The sequence below is a fragment of the Drosophila teissieri genome, chromosome 2R, assembly GCF_016746235.2.
Source record: "Drosophila teissieri strain GT53w chromosome 2R, Prin_Dtei_1.1, whole genome shotgun sequence".
Taxonomy (NCBI): Eukaryota; Metazoa; Arthropoda; class Insecta; order Diptera; family Drosophilidae; genus Drosophila; species Drosophila teissieri.
This window is the reverse complement of record NC_053030.1, coordinates 11,255,855-11,281,257: the sequence shown is the minus strand read 5'-3', so window position 1 is coordinate 11,281,257 and position 25,403 is coordinate 11,255,855. Positions and strand designations below refer to the sequence as shown.

The following is a 25,403-nucleotide window of genomic DNA, read 5'->3' as shown; positions in this document are numbered from 1 at the left end:
TGTTTCCATGTCAATTTTTGGAGAATTCTATATCTGCTGTCGTGACTGCTGCTATTTTGGGGGCAGCGCCAGCCTGTGGTTAGTTATGATGACTACTCACGGCCATCAATTAACAGGTCCCGCGATTCTATAAAAGTTGTCATCTTGGGCGCTAGGCGGTTTAGTTGGATGGCAGTTCTTGGCCGCGAAAGCTTAAGGATATTTTAGAGAAATGAATTTTCAAACATTATCCTGCCTCCTTTTTCTGAAGTTGTTCGTTGTGGAATCGACTTTGTTATTTCAAACCAACTCGGAATTCGGCGTAAATATTATAATTGTGTCCATTCCAGCATAAATGCATGTAATCAAAATATTTAGATCTTTATGGCCATATCGGTGCCACTTACTTTGAAGAACCGCAATGTGTTCCTTTCGTACAACTATGAATTCAACTACTACCAGCCCGAGCACGTCTACAAGTATCCTCCGATATTGGTAAGTTTTTACAGGCTCACATTTATCCGAACAAATACATTTCGTCCTGCTTAGATGGGGGACAACTGGGAGGATAGTTATTTGACGTATAACACCACCGGCGGTGATGGTAGTAGCAGCAGCAGCAGCAGGTCCTTTCGTTCTGTGAACGATAGTAGTTCAATCAAAAAACGAACTATACCGATCATGAGTCGAACGAATTTTTACATAATGCTCAAGGATAAATTGGATAGGTTTGTTTGTTGTATTTAAAAAACTTAATAAGGCATGTCTAATAAAGGAATTCCGCACAGAACAGGATACCCTGCTGAGTCCTGTCTGCTTCGCTTGATTTGCGAAACGAATTCCTCAACACTTGGCCAAGTCAATGGACTCTTGGGCAGCATAGTGCATATCTTGTTCACGTAAGTGTAAGATTTTTTCACGCTCCGTATATGATAATGAAAGCTCAGAGACCACATGCTAACTCATAAAAGCGAAAGATATTTTTAGCACCACACTCAATCATCGGGGTTTCCTCTTGCAGACCCAGCAGCTCCAGTGACGAGAATCTCGACAAAGCTTACTACCAAGCTGAATGGGATGGACTTCGGTACGGCGACTGCTCATCTTATGCGAGCCAATGTGAGGAGAATGTATTGGATTTGATATCAAGGCCATTGCACGATGTTCTTAGGGAAGTTCTGGATAGACGGAATGGAAGACTGTAAACTGGATAGTAACTCAGGCGCCTACAGTTTGATCTGCATTAAACCAATTCGACCCGACATCGATTTCCAATTCTTCGTTTTAATTAACAGCTTCTTGGCCACGCACCTTTCTTGTCGACTTTTGCCCAAGGCGGCCTCCAGTTGGTTCTAAAACGCTCACAGTCGAACATCGGAAATTGCCTACCATTGGATATTTTTGAATTTTGTCAATACCATGTACAGAACTTTGATATTTGCACCTTTTCTTTTCCTTTGTGCCATAATAAATAACCTACATTTGGTTAAGTCTTCGCTGCTTTTTACCACCAACTCCGAATATGGGGTAATTTCAACTCAATTGCTAATGATTTGCGGTCTAAAAATAGGTTTTTCCTTCCTAGATATTCATGGCCATATCGGTGCCGATTGGCTTGCCACATCGCAATGTCTTTCTGTCCTATAACTACGAGTTTAACTACTATCAACCGGAGCACGTGTACAAATATCCACCGATCTTGGTGGGTTTCATATCGAGGTTCGCTGCTTGAGTCTTTTGTTTCAACGCTTTGTTCGTCAACATTTTTAGATGGGTCAGGACTTCGAGGACGGCTATCTCACATATCCGACCACGGGACGTGAGGCCAAAGGTCGACACTGCCCGAGTTGCACTGATTGGAAAATTGAGGGAAATTTAAATAGCACTTCCTCAAATAAAAACTCAACTAAAGCTGCATCGCGCGAAAAGCGTGGTCTCACTCTGATGAGTCGCTCGGTTTTCTATGCAATGCTCAGGGATAAATTAAGAAGGTTTGTGCCAAACCAACAAGGCTATTAAATTAATATATTTAATAGTTACATTTATTTCTAGATCAGGGTTTCCCGCTGAGCCCTGTTTGCTGCGCTTGATCTGCGATACAAATGCTTCGCAACTGGGCGAAGTTAATGGATTTTTGGGCAGCCTGGTTCACATTATATTCAGGTCAGTTTGCAACTCTCCTTAAATGAAGCCCCAATAACAATTAAACTTCTCATATAATTGTAGTCCCAGCAGCTCCAAGGATGAGCACCTGCCCAAGGAGTATTACCAGGCCGAGTGGGATGGTCGAGAGCATCAGGAGTGCTCCGCGTATACCAAAAGCTGTGATCACAACATTTTGGACCTCGTTTCCGTGCCACTGGAACAGGCTCTAAGCGATATTGTAAGCCGACGACGGCGCAAATAAACTGGAGTACTGACCAAGAACCAAACCAAGTACGAGTATCTTACTGGGGGTTTACCTATCAAATTAGCGGCCCCTTGCTTGGCGTTCACCACGCACTTGTTGCGAGTGCTTAGCGTGGATTGCAATTCAGTTGCTGTCTGAGCATCGTGGTGGTCTATCGTCTGTCTCTGTTTCGAGAAAATGAATTTTTCTAGCCACTTTCTCGGCCTGGTTTTCCTTTTAACCGTCTACCTCGACCTAACCAACTCCTTTGTGGCCTTCACAGCTGCCAGCACCCACGGTGTAAGTTCCTCAAGAATAACTTAGCCTTAGAAGCACACCTAAATCTTATGGGTTTTAGATCTTCGCCGCTATTGCCGTTCCCCTCGAGTTGCCCCATCGAAATGTGTTTGTCTCGTACAATTTTGAGGCCAACTACAATTTGCCCACGAACTGGGAGAAATGGACACTGTTTGTAAGTTTCATTTTGGGTTTGTTTGCGGCTATAAAACGCCACATTTGTTGACAATTAACACGCTTTTGTGGCACAATTAACAGTTCAACCAGAATGGGAGTAATGTTTAGTTATTTACTCATCGTTAAAATTCCAGCAAAATGGTCCCATAGAATCGGAGGAGGTTGTGGAAGACACTGATACGGACACTGAAACGGATGCGGAGTCTTCCCGGAAATTCGCAGCTGGTTGCAAAAACTGCACTGTGGAGGAAAATGAGGCAGGTGGTGAGGAACTGGAGGACACCACTGAAGTTCTCTTGAAAGAACGCAAAGTGAGATCCTTGCTCACACGCTCGAATATCTACCACATTTTTATAGATAAACTGAGAAGGTTGGTTAGCTATTAGCTATGAAATCATGGACATGCTAATTTAACTTAGTATTTCAGGAGTGGTTTTCGAGGTGAATCTTGCTTGCTGCGACTGATTTGTGAGACAAGTGCTGCTCAGTTGGACGAATTCAACGGCGTCTTGGGCAGCTTAATGCACGTTTTATTCAGGTATTATTAGGACATCTACTTAATAACCCAATATAACCCCTTGAACTTTCAAGTCCCAGTTCATCGGAGTCTGAAGATTTGCCACTGCGCTATTACCAAGCGGAGCACGATGGTTGGAACGGACACTGCCATTTCTACGAACCAGGCTGTGGCGAAAGTATTTTGGAGCTTATATCAGAACCTTTCGAAGAGATTTTTAAGCATATAGAACGCAATAAAATGTAGAAAACACATACCTAACATGACTCGTAAATCTGTTACTAGAACACACCACTTGGCCTGAATTGACTGGCTTTTCAATTAGCAACTTTCGCTGCTAGAAACTAGAAATCATTAATTGGATCATCACTTCTAGCTGGAAAGAAAGGTTTTCACATTGGCGTTCCAGCACTAGCTCTTCAGTTGAATGAGGGTGGCTGGATACAATGGACGGACTTGGAACATTCCTGGTTCTGTTGATTTTTGGCTACTTCAAGACCTCGCAGGCCAAATTTGTTTGGAGCACGGGAGGAGCAGCTTCGGTAAGTTTCTCTTTGGTAAGTTGGAATAATGCACAATAATATATATTATGCACGCCCTGGTTAGCTTTTTGTGGCCATCGCTTTGCCTTTGGACTTAGAGAATAGGGAAGTTTTTTTATCCTATAATTTTGAAGCGTCCTACGACTTGCCGAGAACCTGGAAAAAGAAACCACCGTTTTTGGTAAGATTTCAATTGAAACATTGGAGATCACACTCAGGTCATATACATATAAACATTTTCCTCTCTTTAGCGACATGGAAATGGCACAAATGAGGATAGTTTACTGAGTGATCACCATGGCCATCATCCGAACGATGATTTCGTGTACGATGACTATTACGATGATGATCAGCACTCTGGTAACAAGCACAAACACCATCATCATCACGATAAGAAAAAGAAGAAGTCTAAGCCAAAGCCTGGTTCTAAGCCACAGAAAAATAAACCCAAGCATAAGCATAAGAAAAAGCACAAGTCAAAATCAAAGCCACCACCGGAAGAGGTGGACAATGACTACAAGGACTTCTTCCAGGGATTCCCCTTGGATGGCATGGGTGATCCGGTGGGCAGAGATCGTCAGCGGAGGTCACTGCTCTCACGTGCCAAATTCTATGAGATTATCAGCTATCGGTTCGAATTGTAAGACAAACTCCTGCATTTGTCGGCTCTTCAACTGCAATATACTCTCTATATACCTTTTAGGTACGGACTAGGCTCTGGCGATAACTGCTTACTAAGACTGATTTGCGAGGCAAATAGCTACCAGTTGGGAGATCTCAATGGTGTTCTGGGCAGCCTAATCCATGTAATGTTCAGTCCCAGTAGCTCTCGATATGAGGAGTTACCTAAGCGTTACTACATCGCCGAACTGGATGGTCGGAATGGGAACTGCGGGGGCTATCGGAGGCAATGTGAGCATAGTGTTCTCGACATGATCACGCAACCTGTGAAAAATAAAAACAAAGTGCACTAAACTCCATAGATATGTCAATATTTGTATTAACATCTTTAAGTATTTTTCATAAACATTTTTAGCGCAGGCCACGGACACTTTTTCGCATAGGCCTTGGCCTCCTGGCACATCCTGTTATTTCCTTGCCACATTTTCTCCGGACAGGTGAAAATCAAGCGAGCGTACGCACAAAGGCTGTAGAAGAGGGCGTGTCTGTCGCAGGCGTCGCTCTGACGACTCAGCGGCGATAGCTCCTGGTACTTGCTCCTGACCACCGATGAGCATCTGGCAAAGTTGGACTCGTACACATCGATGGTGGGTTCGCTGGAGAAGGCCCGCTCCAACATGGGTCGAACTTTCGCTTGGTTCAATTGATTTCCCTGCAGCACTGAGCTGGCATTGAAGATGCAATCTAAACGGCACTTGACGAGGAAGCTCGCGGAATTAACTTGGCTTTGATATATACCTTTACTACTTACACTTGCCTGGGTGGCCGACTTATGGCACTCTCTGTTGAAAACTGCCCAGTTTGGCAGGGGCGCTGAACAACAAACGTGTACATTCTGTAATCATTTCATTATGCATCGAGGGAAATATAGGTACATAAAATAATACACTCACTTGCACAGATTTGGGCGCTGCCTTGCACTTTGCTGCCCGAAAAGGAACCATCAAACACAGCAAAATGAAGGCAACAAGTATACGCCCCGTCTGCATAGCTAAAGCTTCCACAGCCGAATGATCCAATTTATTGCGGAAAAATACGCTTGCGTGCGGGTATCAGGGAGATGACATGAAAAGATCAACTATCCCCGCACTTTAACCCACTATAGCTGAGCAGGTTTTACCTTGTAATATACTTCATTTGGCAGGGGAAAAAAACATTTTCAAAATTGTACGTTTAATGCTTGTCCTGTTTGCAAAGAGACAAATCCAACATGTCTTCTGTGCTGCATCTACTTGGTTTCCTGGGGCTTCCTTTGCTGGTATATAGTGCCAATAATGATATGGTGGGGTTGCAGAAATGTACGGAACTTCTGAATACCCAAAAGTTGGTCCAATGTTGTGGAAAGTCCTTTCTTGATAAGTTTCTGTTCGTCGGCAGCAACTGCACGCCGTATTGGGATGACTATGGTCCTGTGAGTAACTTTAGTGGAAACGTTTCAATATGCTGAATAAGAATCATTCCGCAGTGCCGCTATGAGTGTCTGTATAGGCACTGGCACCTCATCGACCAGGATAACCATATCAGGAAGCCGGAGCTCTACATGATGATCACCAGCCTCTACAGCCCCTTGAATGGTTACGCTAAATACGGAGCCGCCATGAAGGCAGCCCACGAGACTTGCGAAGCCCTGGGCTCAAGACACGCCGACTTTTTGCTGCTCTACTCCAACCAGGTGTCGGACAGGATGGGCATGGCTTCCTCCACCTGCTTGCCATATGCCATGCTCCATGCCCAGTGCACCATGGTATACCTGACCGCCAGCTGTCCGCGTGAGAACTGGATGGAGGATGCGCAGTGCAATAGTCTCCAAAAGCTGTTGTCCAGTTGCACAAAGAAACTGGACGAAAAGACGAACCTACTGAAGGGAAAAGAGGATGGGCTCACGGACAAGGGGTGCAGGCATATAGATTCAGAGGGACCCCATCTGCTGCTGGCCAGTTTGCTAACGCTGCTGGTCTCAAAGCTCCTATCGGATTAGCAATTAGGGATCTGTGTACTAGGGATCACCTATATTTGTCGCTCTGGTTTTCCAGTTCTGTAACGTTGAAATGATTGCATTTAAGCTGATGAGCTAGTTTAATTGCAATTGTCTGGCTGAAGTCGAGCCCCCAATCGGACATGTTGTTTCGGACTTTGACCGCTACAAGTCCATCACCGTGACTGCACATTTTGCTCACGAGACCGTCGCTTGAAATGAGTTTTTGCTGTGCTCGATTAATTGGGGTATCGTCACTGAACTGGAGTTATAAAGTAAGCCGCCGGCAGCAGACGGAGCTCAGACTGACTATAATGGCCCGGCAAATAGCAACAATCCTGCTGATCTGCTCGTTGGTGGCGATGGCTGGGTGTAATCCAACCGATGTGGACTGTACTCGTCGACAGGATTTCAATGTGAGCTATATCCCAACATCCCTTTCGATCGATCAATATATTGGTTACCTATTCTTTCAGGTTGTCAAGGACTGCTGTGCCTATCCCACATTAAGGTTTGACCAGTTCCAAAGCCAGTGTGGTATATATATGCCAGAGGGTGCTCCCAGAATTTCGCCCGTAAGTCAGCACTTATCCCTCTAAGGTTAGGCATCTAATGAGTTAGTTCTGTTTTTAGTGCCTTTATGAATGCATTTTCAATGAGACCAACACGGTTGTGGACGGAGCTATTAATCCGGATAACGCCCGACTCATGCTGGAGAAGCTGTTCGGCAATCAGGACTTTGAGGAAGCCTACTTCAATGGGCTAATGGGCTGTTCGGATTCTGTGCAAGAGATGATGAGCAGTAAGAGGACTCGCTCCCAAAGAAAGACAGACAAGTGCTCTCCATTTGCAATTTTCTATGGATTTTGTGCCCAGGATTATGTCTTCAACCACTGTCCATCGTCCAGCTGGTCCGGCACTAAATCTTGCGAGATGGCCCGATTGCAGAACATGAACTGTTCGAAACCATCACGTGGTGCTAGTCATCGCATATAAAAAAACTATAAATGAACATTGTATTTGTTTGATGGGATGCGTTAAGCAAATGGGTCCCATTGAGAGTCGTTTGGACATCCGGTTCAGGTTGTATATATGCATATTGGGGAATGGTAATGCCGCAGAAGTGACTCGAAATGCTTCGCCTGCTGACTTGGGTTCTGATACTTATACCAGCTTATCCAGCTGCCGATCCCCTTTGCTCTCAAAGGCCGGATGTAACTGTGGGTATGAAATTTCTAGGAGTCTTAGGATAATTATAGTTCATACCCTTTAGGCATTGAAAAACTGTTGCAAGCTGCCTCATCTGGACCTCTCGAGTTTCAACTCCAAGTGCAGTCAGTATTTGATCAATGGAGCCCATATATCACCTGTAAGTCAACTGAATCACCAATAGAATTTGTTTAACCTGATCCTTCAGTGCAGCTTTGAGTGCATCTTTCAAGCGGCGAAGGCATTGAACGGCACACAGTTGGATATAGATAATATCGAAAAGATGTTGAAAGCCGTTGTGAAGTCTGATGAATTCGTGCACGTGTATGTGGATGGATTCAGGAGCTGCGGTACTCAGGAGGAGGTCCTGATTAAGACCCTGAAACGCCGCCGAGTGCCCATCACCGGAAAATGTGGCTCCATGGCAATAATGTATGGTCTGTGTGCCCACCGATATGTATACCGCAATTGCCCGGAAAGGTTTTGGAGCAAGAGTCCCAGCTGCAATGAGTCCCGGGAATACAACATTCGCTGCGACGACTTATAGTAAATGGGACTATGAAGTGAAATAAATCACACATTTGGAGCTGCTTTGATCACTGTGTGCTGAAATTTATTTGGCTTAGTTAAGGAGTAAATTCCGCCAAGTGGGCTTCTCTGGGTATCCGAAGACGTCCTGCCCAGCTGAACAACCAAGTTGGTTCATAGCTTCCTCCTCTTCCGGCTGCATATTCAAGCTAGCTGTAAGATACCCATCTTTAAACTGAACACCCACCACTAACTCAGTCCGACTGCTCACCAAGTTCCTCCAAACTCATGCCCAAACGTTCGGCATGCTGCATTAGAGCTTTCATCAGCAGATTGGTATCCACGATTCCATCATGCTCCACATCCTGGAACGACACCATTAAATCCTCATCCATCTCCTCCGAAAACTCTTGACCAAACGGGGCCACATCGCTAGCACCTTCATAGGCCTACAAGTACGTATGCGCTTTTATTATCATCTGGAAATGATGCCAAGAACTATCTTACCTCAGGTCCTATCACAAAGTCCTGGAAGGCCGCTTGAGAGCCCGACCAGAACAGGAGACAGCTGACAAAGGTTAACAGGTTCATTGCAGCCTAGTTGACCACTGTTATCCAAGCGAACATCGAACTTTGTCTGATCAAAGCCCAAAAAGCACAATAAAAAGCAGACGAAAAGTACTCGCACTCGGTTGTCATGGTCAATTTGCTGGCTAATGGTCAACAAATCGAGGTCGGATATTAATGCCATTTCAAAGGCCAGCGACAGATTAAAGTTAATGGACGAAACTTTTACTTTACATGGAATAAATCAATCTAAATGGAGCATCAGCTGCTGACCTGCTCAGCTGCTGGGCAGCGGAACATGGGGCAGTGGATTGCACTGCTCGGCGAATTGCTTGGCCAAATTGCAGGGTCTCTCGTTTTTCCACATCTGCGGGGGGCAATTGAGGAAGGTCTCGGCATTCACACAGCTATATATGATTCCGGCAAAGGGGGAGCAGCCGTGGGGCAGCACTTTGTAGGACTCGATGCTTAATGACCTCATGTGTCCCTTAACTGAACGTAAATGGGCATAATGTAAGCTGCAATGTCAATGGCATCACGCATACGCACCGTTGGACAGACAGGACTCGAAGGAGTGCACTATGTGGGACACGATATCCTGATCCCGCCGATGAACGTGCTCCTCCAAGTACTGCTTAACTCTGTCCACTTTAATTTTTCCATTGACCATGGCACCCGTCTCGCGGTAGATGCAATCCGGATAGCACTGTATTAGGTGCAGAAGTTAAAGGGATGTCGATTCCTTACTCGTTTGCGAATATTTACCAGGTGAGCATAGCTGGGGTACTTGGAGTTCGCCGACTTCAAGCCATTCACATATTTGTGGCACTTCTGGGGCACATCGCCCATATCCAATTCCGGGGTGCGACAGCAAGTGTTGATGTCCTACAAGATTGAGTTGATATTACAGGTACTCCTCTACGATTAGTTCCTCTTACAAAGTTGTTGAAATTCGGCGGCGCTGAGCAGTTAAAGGCCGCCCGCGAACAATCCAGAAAAATGAGTACGAAACCAAAACAAATGGTATATTTACGCATATTTAAAGTGAAGTGATTCACTGTGGAGCCGTGAAATAAATAAAATTTTTCCAGCTCTCCGGCGGTCGCTTTATATAGCCAAATTTCGGAACGCTTTTAATGGGCTTGTGATGAAGTCGGTCGTCTGTTATTGTTTGTTGGTTCAATGAGTCTGCCGAAGGCTGTGCGGCACAGAGGTTGACTGACTGATGACTGGACTCCATGCCACTCGGTTCTATTTGTATTTGAACCGCACTCGTGCGTGACGAGAACTGGGGAAACACCAGAAGTATAGCCGTAAATTGGGCAAAAGCATTACGGCATTGGCTACAGCCGAGTGAATCATAGAAGCGGCAACCAGGTGATGCTCCGTGTAATCCTTTCGCTATTCCCTTACAGCCTAATTAGTGCGGCGTGTAATTAATGGGACTGCTGAAAGACGAGCCCCCCCTGACACCGAGGTGTTGAAGATGCCAGCTAAGTAATTGTTGAGTGCTACCAACCTACCTACCAACCAACAGCTGTCATGCATGCGTACACTGCGAGAAGTGGGCTTGGAGTTCACTGTTCACAAACTGTCTCGTTTGCATATCTCTACTTTTACGCAGTTAGAGCCGTCAGTATCCCAGAAACCACATGCTGTTGTGCCTTTCGTAAGTAGAGACTGGCATAGTCAAAATTTAGGGCTGCTTGAGTAAGCTATTGACTGTTTCAAGGATAGAACATACTGATATCGCACAATGCGCCCCTACAAGCAAGGCGGTTTTGACAGTAAGTCCACGTCGCATGGCCTCTTCCATGTGGATGTCAAGGACTACTCACTAATCCCCAAAGAGGAGGACGACATGTTCTACGCGATCTATCGCAGGGCTAATACTTTGTTGCAGGCAGGAAGGACTTGGATGGGGCGTTCGCGTTATCCCAGTGCAGGAAACGCCTTTCAGAAGGCAATAAACTCCTTGAAGAATTGCAGGATGAGCAGTTTCGAGCAGGAGTGCCAGCAAACCGATCTGCTGATCGCCCTCCTCGAGAACTTGATGGTCTGCTTCAACAAAATGAGGCGCTCTAGGTGCGTCTGCAATGCCATGAAGGACCTGCGCCTCCTGACCAGGAATAATCCCTCGTGGTGGGCGCTCTGCCAGGAGGGTCGTGCCTTGGAAGCCTTGGGCAAATACCATCGAGCCCGTGTGTCCTACATAAGGGCGCTGAAGAAACGACCCGGGGAGCAGCGTATCAAGGAGGAGATTACCAGAATCAGCAAGAGAATCGGCGATCTCGAGGAGACTAAGCAGATGCTCTCCCAGCTGTCCATTTAACGCGCTTGTTGCCTAGAACTGAAGTCCTAAATCTGAAAGTCTACTGAATTTATCATAATTCTCGATGTAAAGCCATAAGCAATCAGCAGATAATATGTGATAAACAGTATATATATCTCTATACCAATATATAAGTAACTTGATATTTGACTGCTTTTTTCCAGTGTAACTGTGCGTGTGCGAGCTGCGCCTTTGTGAGCTCGCTGTGCCTTCTGCTCAGTGATTTGCTCCTTATGTTGCTAACCACTAAGCTGATGGCATTTCGGGCATAAAACGATTTCATCGGAGTCCTTTGTGCTTGAGGCAGGCTTAAATGCTGCGATGGTACATTATTTAAACGGAGAAAAGGCAAATGCATAATCCCAATGAATTGGCACTAGCTTATCCAGTTTCAGTTTTCCCATTTCCTCAAGCATGTCGTGTGCATCGAAAACCCATTTTCTATTGAACGTCGAAACAATGCGTGCAACAAAGCTGAAGTGAATTAAAAAACTTTCATGTGCAAAGATGTGGAAAGCATTTAAAAAGAGAAAAATGTCCGCAAAATAAAAACACTGAAATGCGTGTGGCATTAAATATGCACGAGACAGGACGAACGCTTTAAAAGCGGGTCAGAGAATCGAAGAGACAGTAAAACAGTGAAACAGGGAGAGAGACTCGCAACAGGACAACGAACATGTCTTTGCTTTTGGCATCGGGAGAAAGCATTTTTTAAATTGGAATTTAAATGCCTCTGAGTGGCAGTTGACATTAGCATTTGTTTGAAAATCAAACTGTTTGGTTGGGTATATCGCCGCCCCCAAAGTCCCTAAAAGTGTGCCTGCGAATTCAAAATCCACAGAGCAACCAACCCTCATGTGTCGCACGCATTCCGAGCAGCCAGGACATCCGTCTAAATGTTTATCATTGTGATATAGAATTTAGCAGGCAGCAGAAAAGATGCCTGTAAATAAAAATGTTGCCCTTGTTTTCCCTACAATTTAATTTCAGGCATTTTCCGGGAAACCATTTTCCCGGGGCCTAGCCATATTGATATTTCAATAACTGTCAGGCCCGAAGCGCTGCCACTTGAGATTGAGTTTAATTTGATTAGGCCCACGTGAGAGGTGTTCCGTACGGGCTCCGAAACTCACAATTAAATCAGGCTGCGACTTCAAAGCGGGCCAGCAAGGAGTTTCACATCACATCGAATGTTGAGTCCTGAATCCTGCCGAATCCTGTTGAGGTATCCCTTTTCCGGGGTATCCCTTTTGCCGCATGCCCTAAACAAACAGGCAGCGAAATGCTGGGCAAACATGGGGCTCCGGCACATATTTGCATAAATCAAATAGGCAGATTTTCAGGCATTAGAACTGCAATTGAATCGGTTTCTGTTTGAGGTCCTTTTACCCCACCCCCTGCCAGGATGTTCCACCTGTTGCCCGGCGGAAAGCTTTGGCAACAGCTTGTGGAATGCAGCTTTGCGAGCTTTCCACTTTGTGGAACCCAGAATTGGCGCCTTTTGGTAAGAAGGCGAGGCTTGTTAAGACACATCCTTCGGGTATCCCTTCAGTTATCAGCGGGATGTCAACGAGTGCGGTTCGCTTCGGAATTCAAAAACTTCGATTGCGGAAACCCATTGTCCTCTTCAGAGCCGTTAAAGTGGAAACTAATTTTTAAATAATGTGCAAAATGGAAATGGAAATTTTAATTTGCGAGAAGAAAAGAAATAACAAATAATTACCACATTAATGCCGAATAACTTTGCAAGTCCAATGGCTTCGAGTGTTTTGAAAAAGTTCAAGGGTCGCTATAACAAATAATCCCGCATATAAATGTGAACACAATAAAGTTGTGCCCACGTAAATGGGCGTGTGTCAATAACCAAGGCAACTAGCAAAAACACCCAGTCCTGCTAAAATCGCTTAAACATAATCATTTGGCAGCTTAGAAGGCGTTAAACGCATTCAGGACGGGTCAAGTCAGTGGTCGAGAGGACAAAGGACCCGCCTCCTGGCGCTTTTGTGGTCCCCAGTGCCAGTGCAAACGCCCAGTGTTAAACGCAAGTAATCCCAAGAATTCCAACGCAAATTGTGAGTGTGAGTGGCGAAAGGAATCCCGTTCTCCATTCTGCGGATAGAACTTTGCCTAGGAGAGGAAGGTGAGCATTTTCAGGGCGGTTGGGATGGAGCCACAGCAACAAATTGTGGTTAATTAAAATGCCAGTGCATACACACACGCTCAATTGCTGAAAACAATGCTATCGGTTACTAAACCGAAAACTCTGCGGCTGAAAGTGCCGAGAGTATGGGTATTATGGGGCAGCAGAGGCATTGTTTTGCGTGTTTGCAGTATCGATTGCATAAATTCCGGCCAGAAATCAGAAATCCCCCACTCTAATAAACTAACTGAACTGGGCTAACCAGGAAGGACTTGTTGCCATGGCCTTAAGGACTTCCCTTTGCAAGCTGAGTAAATCTTCGGCAATCTCCGTGGCATTTCGGCCACTTGTAATGCATTAAACCAAATTTTTATTGAGCCAATAAATAACAGATTTGGTGGCCAGGTTCGCTTCTTTGGCGCTGAATTTTTATGGTTTTATGCCCGGACTATCCGCAGCAGTGGAGATCCCTCACGTACATAGCTCCAAATGCAGGCGCCTGCACGTGCCACACACAATGGGCGGCAGGCAAGGGAGAGCTGTTAAAGGCCAGACAATAAAACGCAACACTTGTTGGCAATCGCTGGAGTGTCTGCCCCATCCCATCCCATCCTCCATACTCCATCCTCCTGCCAAAGGATATGTGCTGACTTAAGCAGGGAAAGTGGCCAGCAGATCAGGCTCATGCTCAGGCGGAAATGGAAATGGCAGTGCGTGCCTGCAAATTATGATGTTGGCTTGTCTAGACTGGTTTTTCCTTATCGGCCACCGAGGAGAGTCCAGAGAAGTCCGAACAATAAAATTTAAGCGCCCAAGGCGGATGAATAAAATTAGTAATATATTTTCTCCGGCTTACATATTTCCCCCGAACATTCCCCTCAGTATTTCCGATCGATCCCCATTCATTGTTTCCACGCTTAAATGAGCAATTTAATTACAAACTTTCTATACGCTTATGCCTGCGTGATGGCTTTCCAGCAGCCTTTGTCCACGCTGCGTATACGTAATGTGCCGCTGGTCTCTTGTGTGGCACGCTTATAAATGTTAAATGCTTCCTCTTTTTGTTTGCAGCAGCCAGCTTATGCATATAAAATTTAATGAGCTACATTAATGAGAGCCGAAAATAGCACTTTTCCCCGGTGTCCCACGCATTGCTGGAATGTTTGCAAAGGTGCACATAAAAAAACCCTCTTCCAGGGCTTGCAAAAACTGGAATTTAATTTTTAGTCTGCATATTTTGCTGGATAAGTGGAAAATGCGAACGCCTGCCACTATTCGCACTGTTATTATGTTTTCAATCCCCCAAAGAAATCCCCGGCGATTGCGGGCGAACATTTATAAGCATTATAGCAGCAGGAAATTGCAGATCCTCTCACATGGTCGGGCAAAAAAAGTAAAGGACCCACAAGCAAACTCCCTCCCAGCAATCCCCCATTTTTTTTTCTTGTGTCGCCTTTGGCAAATCCATTGTGTGCAATCGTACGAGATTAGATACAATCTTCTATAATAGCATGTGCAAAGAGGCAGAGGAGCGGAGGAGCAGAAAGGACGATGTGCGATTTGTCCGTCTCCTTGCAGGACCAACCATTTCTTATGCCTTACATGCCGTATATGTATTTGTGGTAATGTTCTTTTTATGCCGGCGATGATTCGGCCAAGCTGAATTTGTTTTGCCAGTTTGCCCGGCGGGCGGACATTCGTCAAATTGGCTGGCCATAAATGAGATTTGTCCAAGCGAGCTGTCAGAACGTATTTGCATTCGCACGCTGATTTGAAATGTGTGCTTCTTGGGGTATTTGGGCCTGTCTGCTGAATTAATTGAAATCAAATATGCAATTAGCTGTTACGGCCATAATTTAGGCCTGCTAATTTCGCACGACGTTATTTATGAGGTAATTAGAGGCGGTCCTCCGCCGTTCTTTCCCTTTTTAAATAATACACTTTTCAACTTAAAATTGCGGCTGGTAGATTGCGGTCCTAACTCATCTGCGTGGCTGTGAGCGTGCGAAGCTGCGTTGGAATGAAGGCAACGGGGCGTATGTGTTATAAGTAAGCCAGTGGCTAATGAACCAAGACCCAGGACGCAGGAACCAGGACCTTGGCAAACTCCGGAAAGGACGTGCAGGCATGTGCCGTGCAGTAATAATCAGCCAGCCTTTGTTTTATGTACATGCATTGCGTTAATTTACGAGGAAAACAAACAGGAGCAACAATGGAAAGAAAAATACGAGGGCGAGCACAGTGGCAGCCAAAAGTGGAGCACCCAAGCCTTGGGCAGAATTTTCCATCTCCCTGCGGGTTTAATATTTCATGGGTTGTGGCTGCAAATTCCTGTGCCAATTAGAAAATCGCCTGGGGAATGCGCCGTCCGAGTAAATCGCAAATTCCACCGAAAGTAATTGGTTTGGGTTGGGTATCACTTCGGAGATAACCATTTTCAGTCCAAGTGGCTTTGAATTCCATGGCTTTTCCTTGGAATTAAGGCTTGCTTGTTTGCCTACATTATTTCACTGCTAAGTAGAAAGTGGAAACCACTTCCGCTTAAATTTTAGAGCGCACCGCGAACATTTCAAGCTCACTGTGAACAGGCCCATCTACATTTTTAATATGTTTTGTGTGTGTGCGTGTGTGTCTTACTTGCCGCCTGCTTTTATGTCATGCATTAATGTAACGATGCATCATTTATGCCATTTATTATCAGAACATAAATGCGAGATTTCGTACGTCTCGGAGGCTGAGAACCCAGCCGAAACAGCCCGCAAAGGCCACACTCTTTGGCCGGAAGTTAGCTTTTCTAATTTCTATCACCACCATGTGCCAGTCTGAGGTCTTTCGACCTCCGTGCTTTTTATGGCCACATATCAGTGCGGAAAACGAGACCGAAAGGCTGTGTAGTCCTGGTTCCTCTGATTTGCTGACGCTTCTGTGCGCCTTTGATGGCAAAACTAATGAATTTTTATGGCACTGGGCCTGTGCATTTACTTATCTAGCCACCCTGTTTTCCCTAGAAATGGTCTTCGACTTAAAGCCCACTTCCCGCCGCGTGGCTGGACCTTTAAGCCGCCTTCTATGTGGGCGTGGCCCGAAGTCGGTGAAACATGGCCAATGCAATTAACGCACACAGGCGAAATGCCACTGGCTGCGGTGAGGCGGGCAGAAGGGTTGGCAATTGAACTTTGCCCGACAGCTTAGTTTCAGCCAACCGCCGGGGAATCCCCTAACAATCGAGGAAATTATAACTTTTTGATTGAACGAATTCAGCTGGGGAGTATTATGAGCGCTGTCAATTCGAAGGGAAATGGTCGGGAAACAACAATATTTTTTTCTATCAGTCTATATTACAGTATTCGATTACTAATATTATATATTACTTCCAGCTATTACCAGATATGGTTTTGGGTTTAAAGTGACTTGTATAATATTTTAAAGTTAAATTTACAAAGCACCTCAAATATTTCCCTCAACTTCAAACTGACTTCTTTCAGTACCTGAGATGCCAAGTGCCAGGATGTTGTAGAATGAGTGACTACGACCACATCGATTCGGTGAACGCCAGCGGCAGTGATCCGCTCCTGGATCTGCACAACCTAGGCGGCATCGCCGAGAGCGTGGAGCTGCAGTGCCTGGTGCAGGAGCACATAGAGGCCTCCACCTATGGCAACGACAGTGGCCACTGCCTCACCCAGTTCGACTCGATCCTCTGCTGGCCGAGAACTGCTCGCGGTACCCTGGCGGTGCTCCAGTGCATGGACGAGCTGCAGGGCATTCACTACGACAGCAGCAGTTAGTACCAGTCCAGCAGTTAAACCTTCCATCTATGTATATTAGAACTTAGCTTTAGTTATGAATTTAATTTGAAATTTCTGCACTTCCCTTGAAGACAGAAAAGGCACATTCCCGATAAAGATCAAAGTGTATAGGCGAGTCTATTTAAAAACTGTTTACATTTTCCGCTGCGTGCGTTTTTGTATTTGACCAGAGAACGCAACGAGGTTCTGCCACGCCAATGGCACTTGGGAGAAGTACACCAACTACGATGCCTGCGCCCACCTGCCCGCCCCCGAGTCCGTGCCGGAGTTCGAGGTCATCGTGGAGCTGCCCACCATTATCTACTACATTGGATACACCCTCAGCCTGGTATCGCTCTCGCTGGCGCTGATTGTTTTCGCCTACTTCAAGTGAGTGTGCCCCTCCCCCCTGGTGACCCCGATACCCTCTGCCTGCCATTTATTTTTGCCCAGCCCCCGACTAACCCCCGACTAACCCCCGACTAAGCCCCCGACTAACCCCCGTCGTCTGCATTTGTCTTTGTGGCACAGGGAGCTGCGTTGCCTGCGCAACACCATCCACGCCAACTTGTTCTTCACGTACATCATGTCGGCTTTGTTCTGGATACTCCTGTTATCCGTCCAGGTGAGCATTATGACTGCCAGTTAATTGCAATTGCTGGCTTATTAAATCATACTCGAGCTCGAAAGGGGAGCGTCCGCAATGAAAGGAAACTATAAACAGCCGCTGGCAGCTTGAAACTAATGGCGACCACTAATCAACAGATCTCCATCCGAAGTGGAGTGGGCAGCTGCATTGCCCTGATCACCCTGTTCCACTTCTTCACCCTGACCAACTTCTTTTGGATGCTGGTCGAGGGCCTGTACCTGTACATGCTGGTGGTTAAGACCTTCTCCGGGGACAATTTGCGCTTCAATATCTACGCCTCCATAGGCTGGGGTAAGTCTGAATGTCCGAGTGTGGGTCAGCCCAATTAAGTCTTCCCCCTGCTGGCAGGTGGACCGGCCTTGTTTGTCGTCACCTGGGCAGTGGCCAAGAGTCTGACGGTCACCTACAGCACCCCCGAAAAGGTATGCCTAATTTGGGATTTGAAGAGACCCCTGGAGAGTAATCGTCCTATTGTTTTCCATCCGACAGTACGAAATCAACTGCCCCTGGATGCAGGAGACCCATGTGGATTGGATTTACCAGGGACCTGTCTGTGCGGTGCTAATAATCAATCTCACCTTCCTGCTGCGCATCATGTGGGTGCGTATGGAATGTACACAGAGAAAAATAGGCACTCCAAAGAATAACCTAACAGAAGATTGAAAAAGTTACCGTGAAACAATTGTTTTACTAGCTCAATGTCTTTTTAATTCCTCGAAACACTTTTAAGTCTTGAGAAGAGTTTAACAACCAATATTTTGCCCACTGCAAATTGCTGAAAATACCGTGTTGCATCTCTTTTAGGTTCTCATCACAAAGCTGCGCTCGGCCAATACAGTGGAGACTCGTCAGTACCGGAAAGCTGCTAAGGCCCTGCTGGTGCTAATCCCACTTTTCGGCATCACCTACCTGGTGGTGCTCGCTGGTCCCTCGGAATCCGGCCTAATGGGTCACATGTTTGCCGTACTGCGAGCGGTGTTACTCAGCACTCAGGTGGGTTTCGTGTGGCAGGGGCCAATGCTTTTAGCTACTTCTCTCTGAGGAATGTTTGTTTGTGTGCCACAGGGGTTCTCGGTGTCGCTGTTCTACTGTTTCCTCAACTCGGAGGTGCGAAATGCACTAAGACACCACATTTCCACGTGGCGGGACACGCGCACCATCCAGCTGAACCAGAACCGCCGGTAAGTAGAGCAAACTTTTAAGTCTCCTTGTAAGTACACTTAGGAACAAAACACTACTCAAGAAGAGAAGACTGGAAACTTGTATATATAGAAACAACTGAGTTTTTGGTATTTCTACTTAAATGGTTTTAATCTTAAGCCTATCATACCATCTTGAATTGCTACAGTTCCTCAGCAGTTAACAATATTTGCACTAACTAACCATTCCAATGCAATCCTTCTCCAACTTGGCAGCTACACGACGAAAAGCTTCACGAAAGGCGGTGGTTCCCCTCGGGCCGAGAGCATGCGGTAAGTTATGTGGCAATCTTGGCTAAGAAGTGACGGGATATCTTGACACCAACTCCGTTGCAGACCTCTGACCAGCTACTATGGGCGTGGCAAGCGGGAGTCGTGCGTGAGTTCGGCCACCACCACCACGCTGGTGGGTCAGCATGCCCCACTCTCGCTCCACCGGGGCTCCAACAATGCCCTGCACACGATGCCCACTTTGGCGGCGAATGCCATGGGTTCCGGCAGCACTCTGAGCGTAATGCCCCGGGCCATTAGTCCCCTCATGAGGGTGAGAACTGAGAACCAGAGCTGAGAAGTCAGCGTCCAGAGACCCTAATAATCGTTCTCGAATTCCAGCAAGGACTCGAGGAGAACTCGGTGTAGACAAATTCAAACCCCCAGCAACTGCATCTTAAGAGACTGAACTTTCATTGAATTCCGCTTCCGTGTCGCAGATCTGCGAGTGCGATTAGTTAGCTAGTACTACTATACACATTTAAGGCTGGAGTGCGATGAGCGATGAAAGGACGAAACCAAGTACCAAGCGGAGCAAGCAAGCAACATAAGTTAGGTCAATCGTTTTAAACTGTTAGATGTCGTACACTAACTTATATGTGAACAGCTGAGAGCCCCACAACCAATCCAACCCAACCCAACCCAACCAATGCCATAAACTCCAACTGTAGCTGTTGAATGTAACTCAATGTGCAAATGGATTAATTCTCTGTGTAAACAAGAAATTCTAGCATCTAAATAAATGGTCTATTTACTTCGGAGTACTCGATCTGTGTCCTCTTCTCGGGGGATTATCACTGCGGTTTCCTTTGGTGAGTTTTCATTGTGGGAGGGATTTTCTTTATCGCCTTTGATGTACTCGAAAAAATTCGTAAAATACTTTCCTCGGAGATGTGTAGCCATAACGGCTACATACGAGTATATGGCCAAAGTTGACATGGCAAACACATGTTCCGCTCTTTTCAACTTCCTAAAAGTATGCAACAGTTTGGCAAGCCAACAATACAGCGAAACGGAACTCGGAACTCGGAACTGAAAACTCTTTCACGATAATCTGCGAACAAAAAGTTTCATGGCCAAAAGTTTGCATCAAAACCGACATTTTATGAAGCTGACAGGAAAGAGAAAATATGTTGGCGGCTTATCTTGGCTTCATCACTGCGAATATTCCTCAAAACTTTAATGTGTAATAGAATCCAACATAATAATGCCTCTTCGCCACACCTCCAACTTTCGCTCAGTTACATTTTAATTAATTGAAATTTTGGTTGATTATGAAAAAGCAGCCCATAGACGGTATAATTGAAAGCTAATTGGGTCCGAGCTCGGCAAAACGGTGCGAAGTTTAATGGGTTAATTGACTCGAGTTGGGAAAAAAGAATTGCCTCCTCCCTTTAATCTGGCTAAAGGTCACGATTTGGGCAACTTAGCATCTAAATGGCATTTGCATTTAGCGTTTCAAGCATCTTTCCCTGCAAATCCTATGCTGAATACGTTGCGCATATTTCGGCGTTCTTAAAATTCACAGAAACTACTGCCAGTTGTGCCCCAAAATGCTCATAAATGTTGCATGAAAGGCGGCCATGCAAGCACAGAAAAAAACTAGAAGCCTTGGATGTTGCCATTATATTTTGGACAATTTGGATGCCCATTAGAAAATACATTACATTTCGGAGCTTTTATCTAACAGAAATAATATATAAATATATTTATTTATAGAATTGCATCGTACAAAACCACTTTTTCTAAACATTTCTTTATATTTTGCTTTCGATGAAAACCGAATTACCCCCCGCTTTACAGGGTATACCAGTTCCAAAGCGGGGTGAAGATAAAAGCAAAGTCCAGACGAAAAGAAAAATTCAGAGCCGAATACAAATGTAAATATTCCACTTCAGCTGCATGCCGAAATAAAAGAATAAAATAAAGATAAAATTTTAATGTGCTCGAAATATGCACGAAACGCTTGTTCTTCTCTACATTTGATATGCCGAGATTCCTTTTGTTATTTCCCTTTTGCACACTACGTGGTTTTATATATCCGCCGGAAGTGGCGATTGTGGTTGGCCATGTTTCCGTGCTTAGCCTAATTGAAATGCCCAAAGTGGCACTTTAATGAAAGTTCAAGCAAATCAAGTGCATCAAAAACCAAGCCACTCGAAAGCGCACTACTTGTGAAACTTGTGTTTAAAGTGTGGCAAAGGCGCAAATGAAATCACATCAATGTGTGGCAGGTCCCCAACTTCAATGCCCCCTCAACTTCGAACTTCCGTCAACATATGCGTCGTGTGCAGCCGTCGCCGTTGCCGTTGGCGTCGCCTTGAAGATCCTTGTGCCTGCCAGCCAGCGACAAGGACTCTTGCCTTCCGCACCTGAAGGACTCAGATAAGAAGCGGAAGTGGCAGCGACGGCAGTCAAATGGGGCGCCACAAAAATGCCAACGCAATTGTAGCATTTTAATTAACCAAATTGTGCGCATAAAATGGCAACTTCAGCAGCGCGCGAAACGGAACTCAATTATAAGTCGCTTAGGCGGCCACTATACATGAAATGAAATCTTTTCCAAAGGGTTCGGCAGCTGCTTTAATTAACGCCATCCTCCACAGGATCAGGAGGCGGGGTCATTTGGGGGGCGGGGCAGAAACGCAGACATTAACAATTTGGCAGCCAGTCAAAGGGCAGGCAAGACTATTTAAATATGTTGAAACACCTAGTAAATAACAGGAAAAACATAGGTTTCGGGTGGATTTTGCCAGCTATAGGAATTGGGAATGTATTGATTATGCACTGAGAAATATATCTCAACTTGGGGTATTTTTGGCTTACACAGAAACTAAACTAAATAATATGAATAAAGAACTAAGTCAGCCGACGGAACTGAATAAGTCCGAAGTAATTATGACACTTTCCACAAAAAGGACTTTCGTCTATGACTAAAACCGCGTCCTCGGAACGCGATGAGCATTCAGTACGAATGTGATTTATGTGTGGATTCTGCCTCTGCGGCCAAATCCCCTTAATTATGTGTGGACGTATTATGAATAGGGGCGAACTTAGCGCCTCGCTGGCGGCGGGGATTCCCCCAAAGTCCTTGGCCATAAAGTGTATTACATCCGACGTGCCTTTTACGCTCGAATGCCTGTGGCTGCCGAAAAATTTGGCCGCAGGATGTGCCCTCCTCTCTCATCTGCTTAGTGCTTCTCTGGCCGCGAGGACATTGGCTAATTAAATATTTGCTCTTGTCGGCTTAAGCAATTGCATCATTGTTTTCGGTGGGGCAACTGGAAACGGGAAACTTTGAACTTTGAACTTTGAAGCGGCGAATGGCAAAGGAACTTTAAGCCATCAAGTGGGACGGCAGAAACTTGCTCAACTCTCGTGCTGCTGATGGCTTCAAAACAATTTCCACTGCCTGTCATCGCAACTGGGTAACATTCTATATGCAAATCGAATGGAAACAGCAGCTGCCAGTGAAGTTGAGTAGGTGGCTGTCACCTACAATTGCAATAGGGAGCATAAAGCATATTGCCATTTTTATATGCACGAGTATAAGGAGTTCTATTGCTAGCTAATTACTGATGCAGATTGCGAGAAAGCGCCTGCTCCTTTATCAACAGCCTTTTATTGCCGAGAAAATCAATCAAAATGGAGTGCAGAGTGTTTGACATCGTTGTTCGCTTAATTGATCGCCAGCAGTGCAGGATATCAATCAATGCCGCTGGCAAAGCCATTTAACCGGCTTTAAAACGGCTTAATTTTCCCGCTAACGACCGCAAAGTTTAAGTGTGAAAATCACCGTGCTAATGGGTTAAGAGCAAGGCTTAAGCACATTTTCCCCCTAGCCTTATTCATCACACTGCAGTGCACTGTCGTTCATAAATGGCACAGCATTATCCTTTCAGACCGTAATTCTTCAGAGATGTAACACCTCCGGTGGCATAAAGTTTTCAATTTACCTCCCACTATCGGGTTTCCCGTGGCATTGGCAATTCATTTCCATATTTCAGCTGCTCCATTGGCATTTGCAGCGCAGAAATGCATGCCAAAGGACACGGGTTCTGCTGCACACAGAACAGGACTCGCCGAGTCCTTATTTATATTTCGCCGCTCTGGGCCAAAAACTCGGTTAGGGTTAGGGCAATAAAGTTTCTCTTGCTGTTTCTGCTACTGTTTCTGCGGCTGTCTGTGCGAAATGCAAAACAAATCAATAAACTGGATACCAACTCGCGGGTTTGCCCGGTTTTTGGCTTGTTTCGACCCCACTAATTGGGCCATAAATAATTTAAAACGGCAACAAGTCAGCGAGCCGCATATATAAATATTTTTTGGCTCTTCTTAGGCAGCCATTTAAAGAAACAGACCCTTTTTTGTGTGCTCTCAGATGTACTATATATGTATGTAGAGAGCTGAGTCAAAGTTTCACGTTATAATTGGTTTTTTTGGGCATGTGGAAGAGACTTGGCCTGGACCACATGCCCTGAATCATCGCCTTGGCCCGAAGTTCTTGGCGAAAACTTTTGACCAGCTGTGGGTTTCGGGTTTTCCTGCCATTCCATGTCCAGTCGGGGAACTCTATCTCTTTCATATTATCCAGCAGGGAGAAGTTTTCCCCTCTTTTCGCTCGGCTTTTTCCGTTCAAACCTAATTTATAAGCATCAAAGATTACAAAATGTGCTGCCTGCAATTTCCGCTTTCCAATTTGAGACAGAGTTTACCTTTTGCCTTGCGGTGGACACAGGTCGAGGAAGCCAAAAAAGAAACAAACAAAAAAAAAGGAAACTGACAAACTTTTCGTTTCTTTTCGGGAAAAATCAACAAGTGTTGCCACACACAAGTTTTCCTTTGGCTCTTGACACCCGGTGACAGCTCTGCAAGGACTTCCTGTCACCGACATGACTTTTGACTTTAACTCTGTGCCACTGACGAATTTCACTGACAGCCACCCGGAATCACAAGCGCCAACTTTGGCTTGTCCCCTAACTTTAATTGTGTTTGCCTAATTCAATGAGGGCCTGCTTTGCCTAATGGCGCATAATGCAATTCGAATTCAGCCGATAATGTTATTTGCCCTGGGCCAGAAAGTCGCCTCCAATTAAACGGTGCGAGCTCACAGTAGTACTTCTGCCAATCCTTTTTGGGCCAGGTCAGAAGCCGCTCAGTCGGCGAGGAAAATGCACTAATTAAATGTGCCGCCAAGCCCCCAGCGACATTCTGACTTTCTGCTGAAAGTAATAAGGCCAAGGAGCAGGAGCCCCGTGAATTGTCATATTCCCTGGCCCATTAGCGCAGGTGTGGCCTGCCATTGACAGCTGGCTTTCGGGACGAGAAGGTTAAGGTTTTCGGGATTTGTGTCCTTCGTTCCCTTTTTCTTTTGCTGAAAGCGCTGTTATTGTCGCATTATCCCCACCGGTGGGTTGGCATTTTAATTGGCGCTCATCGGGACGTGTGATGTCCCTGCATTTCCTCTCAAACAACTTCAATATGAACGATATGAACTTTATGAACATTTTGATACACATTCGTATCCAAGCAATTGAGCAAACATTTACGCAAATGGCAGTGCTAAAATGAAAGTGCAATCAAACAGCTCCCCGAATGGCAGCAAGTACAATTAGAAGACCCTGTCATCGGTGCACACACTTATATTTATTTTCACTCGAGTACACACATCGATTCGACTGAAACTCAACACCTACAGACGCTTTTCACATTGCATTGAAAAGGTTTTCCACGTCCTCGTCCTCAACAGCAACAGCAACAACAACAGCAACACATTCGATCAGAGCTCGATTCCAAACTGCTGCCACACAGACGTTTCACATTTCCAATTACATTTTTATGGAAATTTTTATGCTGCCGGGCGGTTATTTCCCTGAATTGGGTATATCGAGTTTTTTGCGACACAAATTAAACCTATTTAAAAAGCTCAAGCAATGCAGTTACATCTCGTTTGCGTTTAAAGTGCTTATCTTCTATAAATTTGAATATTACTTTGAGCTCCTCCACAGGATGGTTCCTAAAGGGTAACCGCTAGTCTTATCCTTCAGGACACTACTCCACATCTGTAATCAAAGCCCGGGCATATTGAAATGAAATATTTAAACACAATTTATTACACAACTAAGAAAGCGTGGGGGTGCCTTCCATTTTCCGCCCAGTGTTGC

General features: G+C 45.5%; 12 protein-coding genes across 17 annotated transcripts; 9 read left to right on the top strand and 3 right to left on the bottom strand.

Moving 5' to 3' along the window:
* The first annotated feature begins 6 nt into the window (after positions 1 to 6).
* Positions 7 to 1,437, top strand: LOC122612783. Of its 3 annotated transcripts, XM_043786608.1 has the most exons (6): positions 7 to 301; positions 358 to 474; positions 529 to 707; positions 768 to 878; positions 1,001 to 1,098; positions 1,151 to 1,437. In XM_043786608.1, the coding sequence occupies exons 1-6, from the start codon at positions 212 to 214 to the stop codon at positions 1,333 to 1,335; spliced, it is 780 nt and encodes a 259-aa protein (XP_043642543.1). In that variant the 5' UTR covers positions 7 to 211; the 3' UTR covers positions 1,336 to 1,437. The 3 variants fall into 3 exon arrangements, with proteins under 3 accessions (XP_043642543.1, XP_043642545.1, XP_043642544.1); XM_043786609.1 differs by having other exon boundaries at positions 11 to 301; positions 1,001 to 1,329; XM_043786610.1 differs by lacking the exons at positions 1,001 to 1,098; positions 1,151 to 1,437 and having other exon boundaries at positions 10 to 301; positions 773 to 878.
* LOC122612784 lies at positions 1,399 to 2,386 on the top strand. Its single transcript, XM_043786611.1, has 5 exons — positions 1,399 to 1,506; positions 1,565 to 1,681; positions 1,750 to 1,970; positions 2,032 to 2,142; positions 2,206 to 2,386. The coding sequence occupies exons 1-5, from the start codon at positions 1,399 to 1,401 to the stop codon at positions 2,384 to 2,386; spliced, it is 738 nt and encodes a 245-aa protein (XP_043642546.1).
* Positions 2,387 to 2,566: 180 nt separating this feature from the next.
* Positions 2,567 to 3,605, top strand: LOC122614763. Its single transcript, XM_043789412.1, has 5 exons — positions 2,567 to 2,668; positions 2,727 to 2,840; positions 2,977 to 3,212; positions 3,270 to 3,380; positions 3,434 to 3,605. The coding sequence occupies exons 1-5, from the start codon at positions 2,567 to 2,569 to the stop codon at positions 3,603 to 3,605; spliced, it is 735 nt and encodes a 244-aa protein (XP_043645347.1).
* A 200-nt stretch (positions 3,606 to 3,805) lies between these two features.
* Positions 3,806 to 4,875, top strand: LOC122614813. The gene is made up of 4 exons (XM_043789470.1): positions 3,806 to 3,901; positions 3,966 to 4,082; positions 4,153 to 4,541; positions 4,605 to 4,875. Exons 1-4 carry the CDS (start codon positions 3,806 to 3,808, stop codon positions 4,873 to 4,875), a joined length of 873 nt encoding a protein of 290 aa, XP_043645405.1.
* Positions 4,876 to 4,910: 35 nt separating this feature from the next.
* LOC122614712 lies at positions 4,911 to 5,592 on the bottom strand. 2 transcript variants are annotated; one of them, XM_043789345.1, is made up of 3 exons: positions 5,476 to 5,592; positions 5,334 to 5,417; positions 4,911 to 5,276 (listed from the first exon to the last, which is right to left on the bottom strand). In XM_043789345.1, the coding sequence occupies exons 1-3, from the start codon at positions 5,569 to 5,571 to the stop codon at positions 4,911 to 4,913; spliced, it is 546 nt and encodes a 181-aa protein (XP_043645280.1). In that variant the 5' UTR covers positions 5,572 to 5,592. The 2 variants fall into 2 exon arrangements, with proteins under 2 accessions (XP_043645280.1, XP_043645279.1); XM_043789344.1 differs by having other exon boundaries at positions 4,911 to 5,417; positions 5,476 to 5,571.
* A 118-nt stretch (positions 5,593 to 5,710) lies between these two features.
* On the top strand, positions 5,711 to 6,571 carry LOC122613337. Of its 2 annotated transcripts, none has more exons than XM_043787465.1 (2): positions 5,711 to 5,993; positions 6,048 to 6,571. In XM_043787465.1, exons 1-2 carry the CDS (start codon positions 5,793 to 5,795, stop codon positions 6,558 to 6,560), a joined length of 714 nt encoding a protein of 237 aa, XP_043643400.1. In that variant the 5' UTR covers positions 5,711 to 5,792; the 3' UTR covers positions 6,561 to 6,571. The 2 variants fall into 2 exon arrangements, with proteins under 2 accessions (XP_043643400.1, XP_043643401.1); XM_043787466.1 differs by having other exon boundaries at positions 5,855 to 5,988.
* Positions 6,572 to 6,775: 204 nt separating this feature from the next.
* LOC122613338 lies at positions 6,776 to 7,684 on the top strand. Its single transcript, XM_043787467.1, has 3 exons — positions 6,776 to 6,973; positions 7,034 to 7,132; positions 7,191 to 7,684. The coding sequence occupies exons 1-3, from the start codon at positions 6,776 to 6,778 to the stop codon at positions 7,551 to 7,553; spliced, it is 660 nt and encodes a 219-aa protein (XP_043643402.1). The 3' UTR covers positions 7,554 to 7,684.
* LOC122613339 lies at positions 7,548 to 8,322 on the top strand. The gene is made up of 3 exons (XM_043787469.1): positions 7,548 to 7,777; positions 7,831 to 7,926; positions 7,975 to 8,322. Exons 1-3 carry the CDS (start codon positions 7,691 to 7,693, stop codon positions 8,311 to 8,313), a joined length of 522 nt encoding a protein of 173 aa, XP_043643404.1. The 5' UTR covers positions 7,548 to 7,690; the 3' UTR covers positions 8,314 to 8,322.
* A 66-nt stretch (positions 8,323 to 8,388) lies between these two features.
* LOC122613340 lies at positions 8,389 to 8,885 on the bottom strand. Its single transcript, XM_043787470.1, has 3 exons — positions 8,802 to 8,885; positions 8,566 to 8,743; positions 8,389 to 8,507 (listed from the first exon to the last, which is right to left on the bottom strand). Exons 1-3 carry the CDS (start codon positions 8,883 to 8,885, stop codon positions 8,389 to 8,391), a joined length of 381 nt encoding a protein of 126 aa, XP_043643405.1.
* A 253-nt stretch (positions 8,886 to 9,138) lies between these two features.
* Positions 9,139 to 9,898, bottom strand: LOC122614292. The gene is made up of 4 exons (XM_043788842.1): positions 9,800 to 9,898; positions 9,627 to 9,746; positions 9,411 to 9,567; positions 9,139 to 9,353 (listed from the first exon to the last, which is right to left on the bottom strand). Exons 1-4 carry the CDS (start codon positions 9,896 to 9,898, stop codon positions 9,139 to 9,141), a joined length of 591 nt encoding a protein of 196 aa, XP_043644777.1.
* Positions 9,899 to 10,425: 527 nt separating this feature from the next.
* LOC122614264 (inactive peptidyl-prolyl cis-trans isomerase shutdown) lies at positions 10,426 to 11,320 on the top strand. Of its 2 annotated transcripts, none has more exons than XM_043788802.1 (2): positions 10,426 to 10,530; positions 10,599 to 11,320. In XM_043788802.1, exon 2 carries the CDS (start codon positions 10,618 to 10,620, stop codon positions 11,191 to 11,193), a length of 576 nt encoding a protein of 191 aa, XP_043644737.1. In that variant the 5' UTR covers positions 10,426 to 10,530; positions 10,599 to 10,617; the 3' UTR covers positions 11,194 to 11,320. The 2 variants fall into 2 exon arrangements, with proteins under 2 accessions (XP_043644737.1, XP_043644736.1); XM_043788801.1 differs by having other exon boundaries at positions 10,594 to 11,320.
* Positions 11,321 to 13,208: 1,888 nt separating this feature from the next.
* Positions 13,209 to 19,814, top strand: LOC122613548 (diuretic hormone receptor). Its single transcript, XM_043787764.1, has 12 exons — positions 13,209 to 13,333; positions 16,819 to 17,116; positions 17,313 to 17,511; positions 17,653 to 17,746; positions 17,887 to 18,061; positions 18,119 to 18,192; positions 18,260 to 18,370; positions 18,575 to 18,763; positions 18,836 to 18,951; positions 19,186 to 19,242; positions 19,306 to 19,513; positions 19,582 to 19,814. The coding sequence occupies exons 2-12, from the start codon at positions 16,852 to 16,854 to the stop codon at positions 19,606 to 19,608; spliced, it is 1,515 nt and encodes a 504-aa protein (XP_043643699.1). The 5' UTR covers positions 13,209 to 13,333; positions 16,819 to 16,851; the 3' UTR covers positions 19,609 to 19,814.
* Positions 19,815 to 25,403: the final 5,589 nt, after the last annotated feature.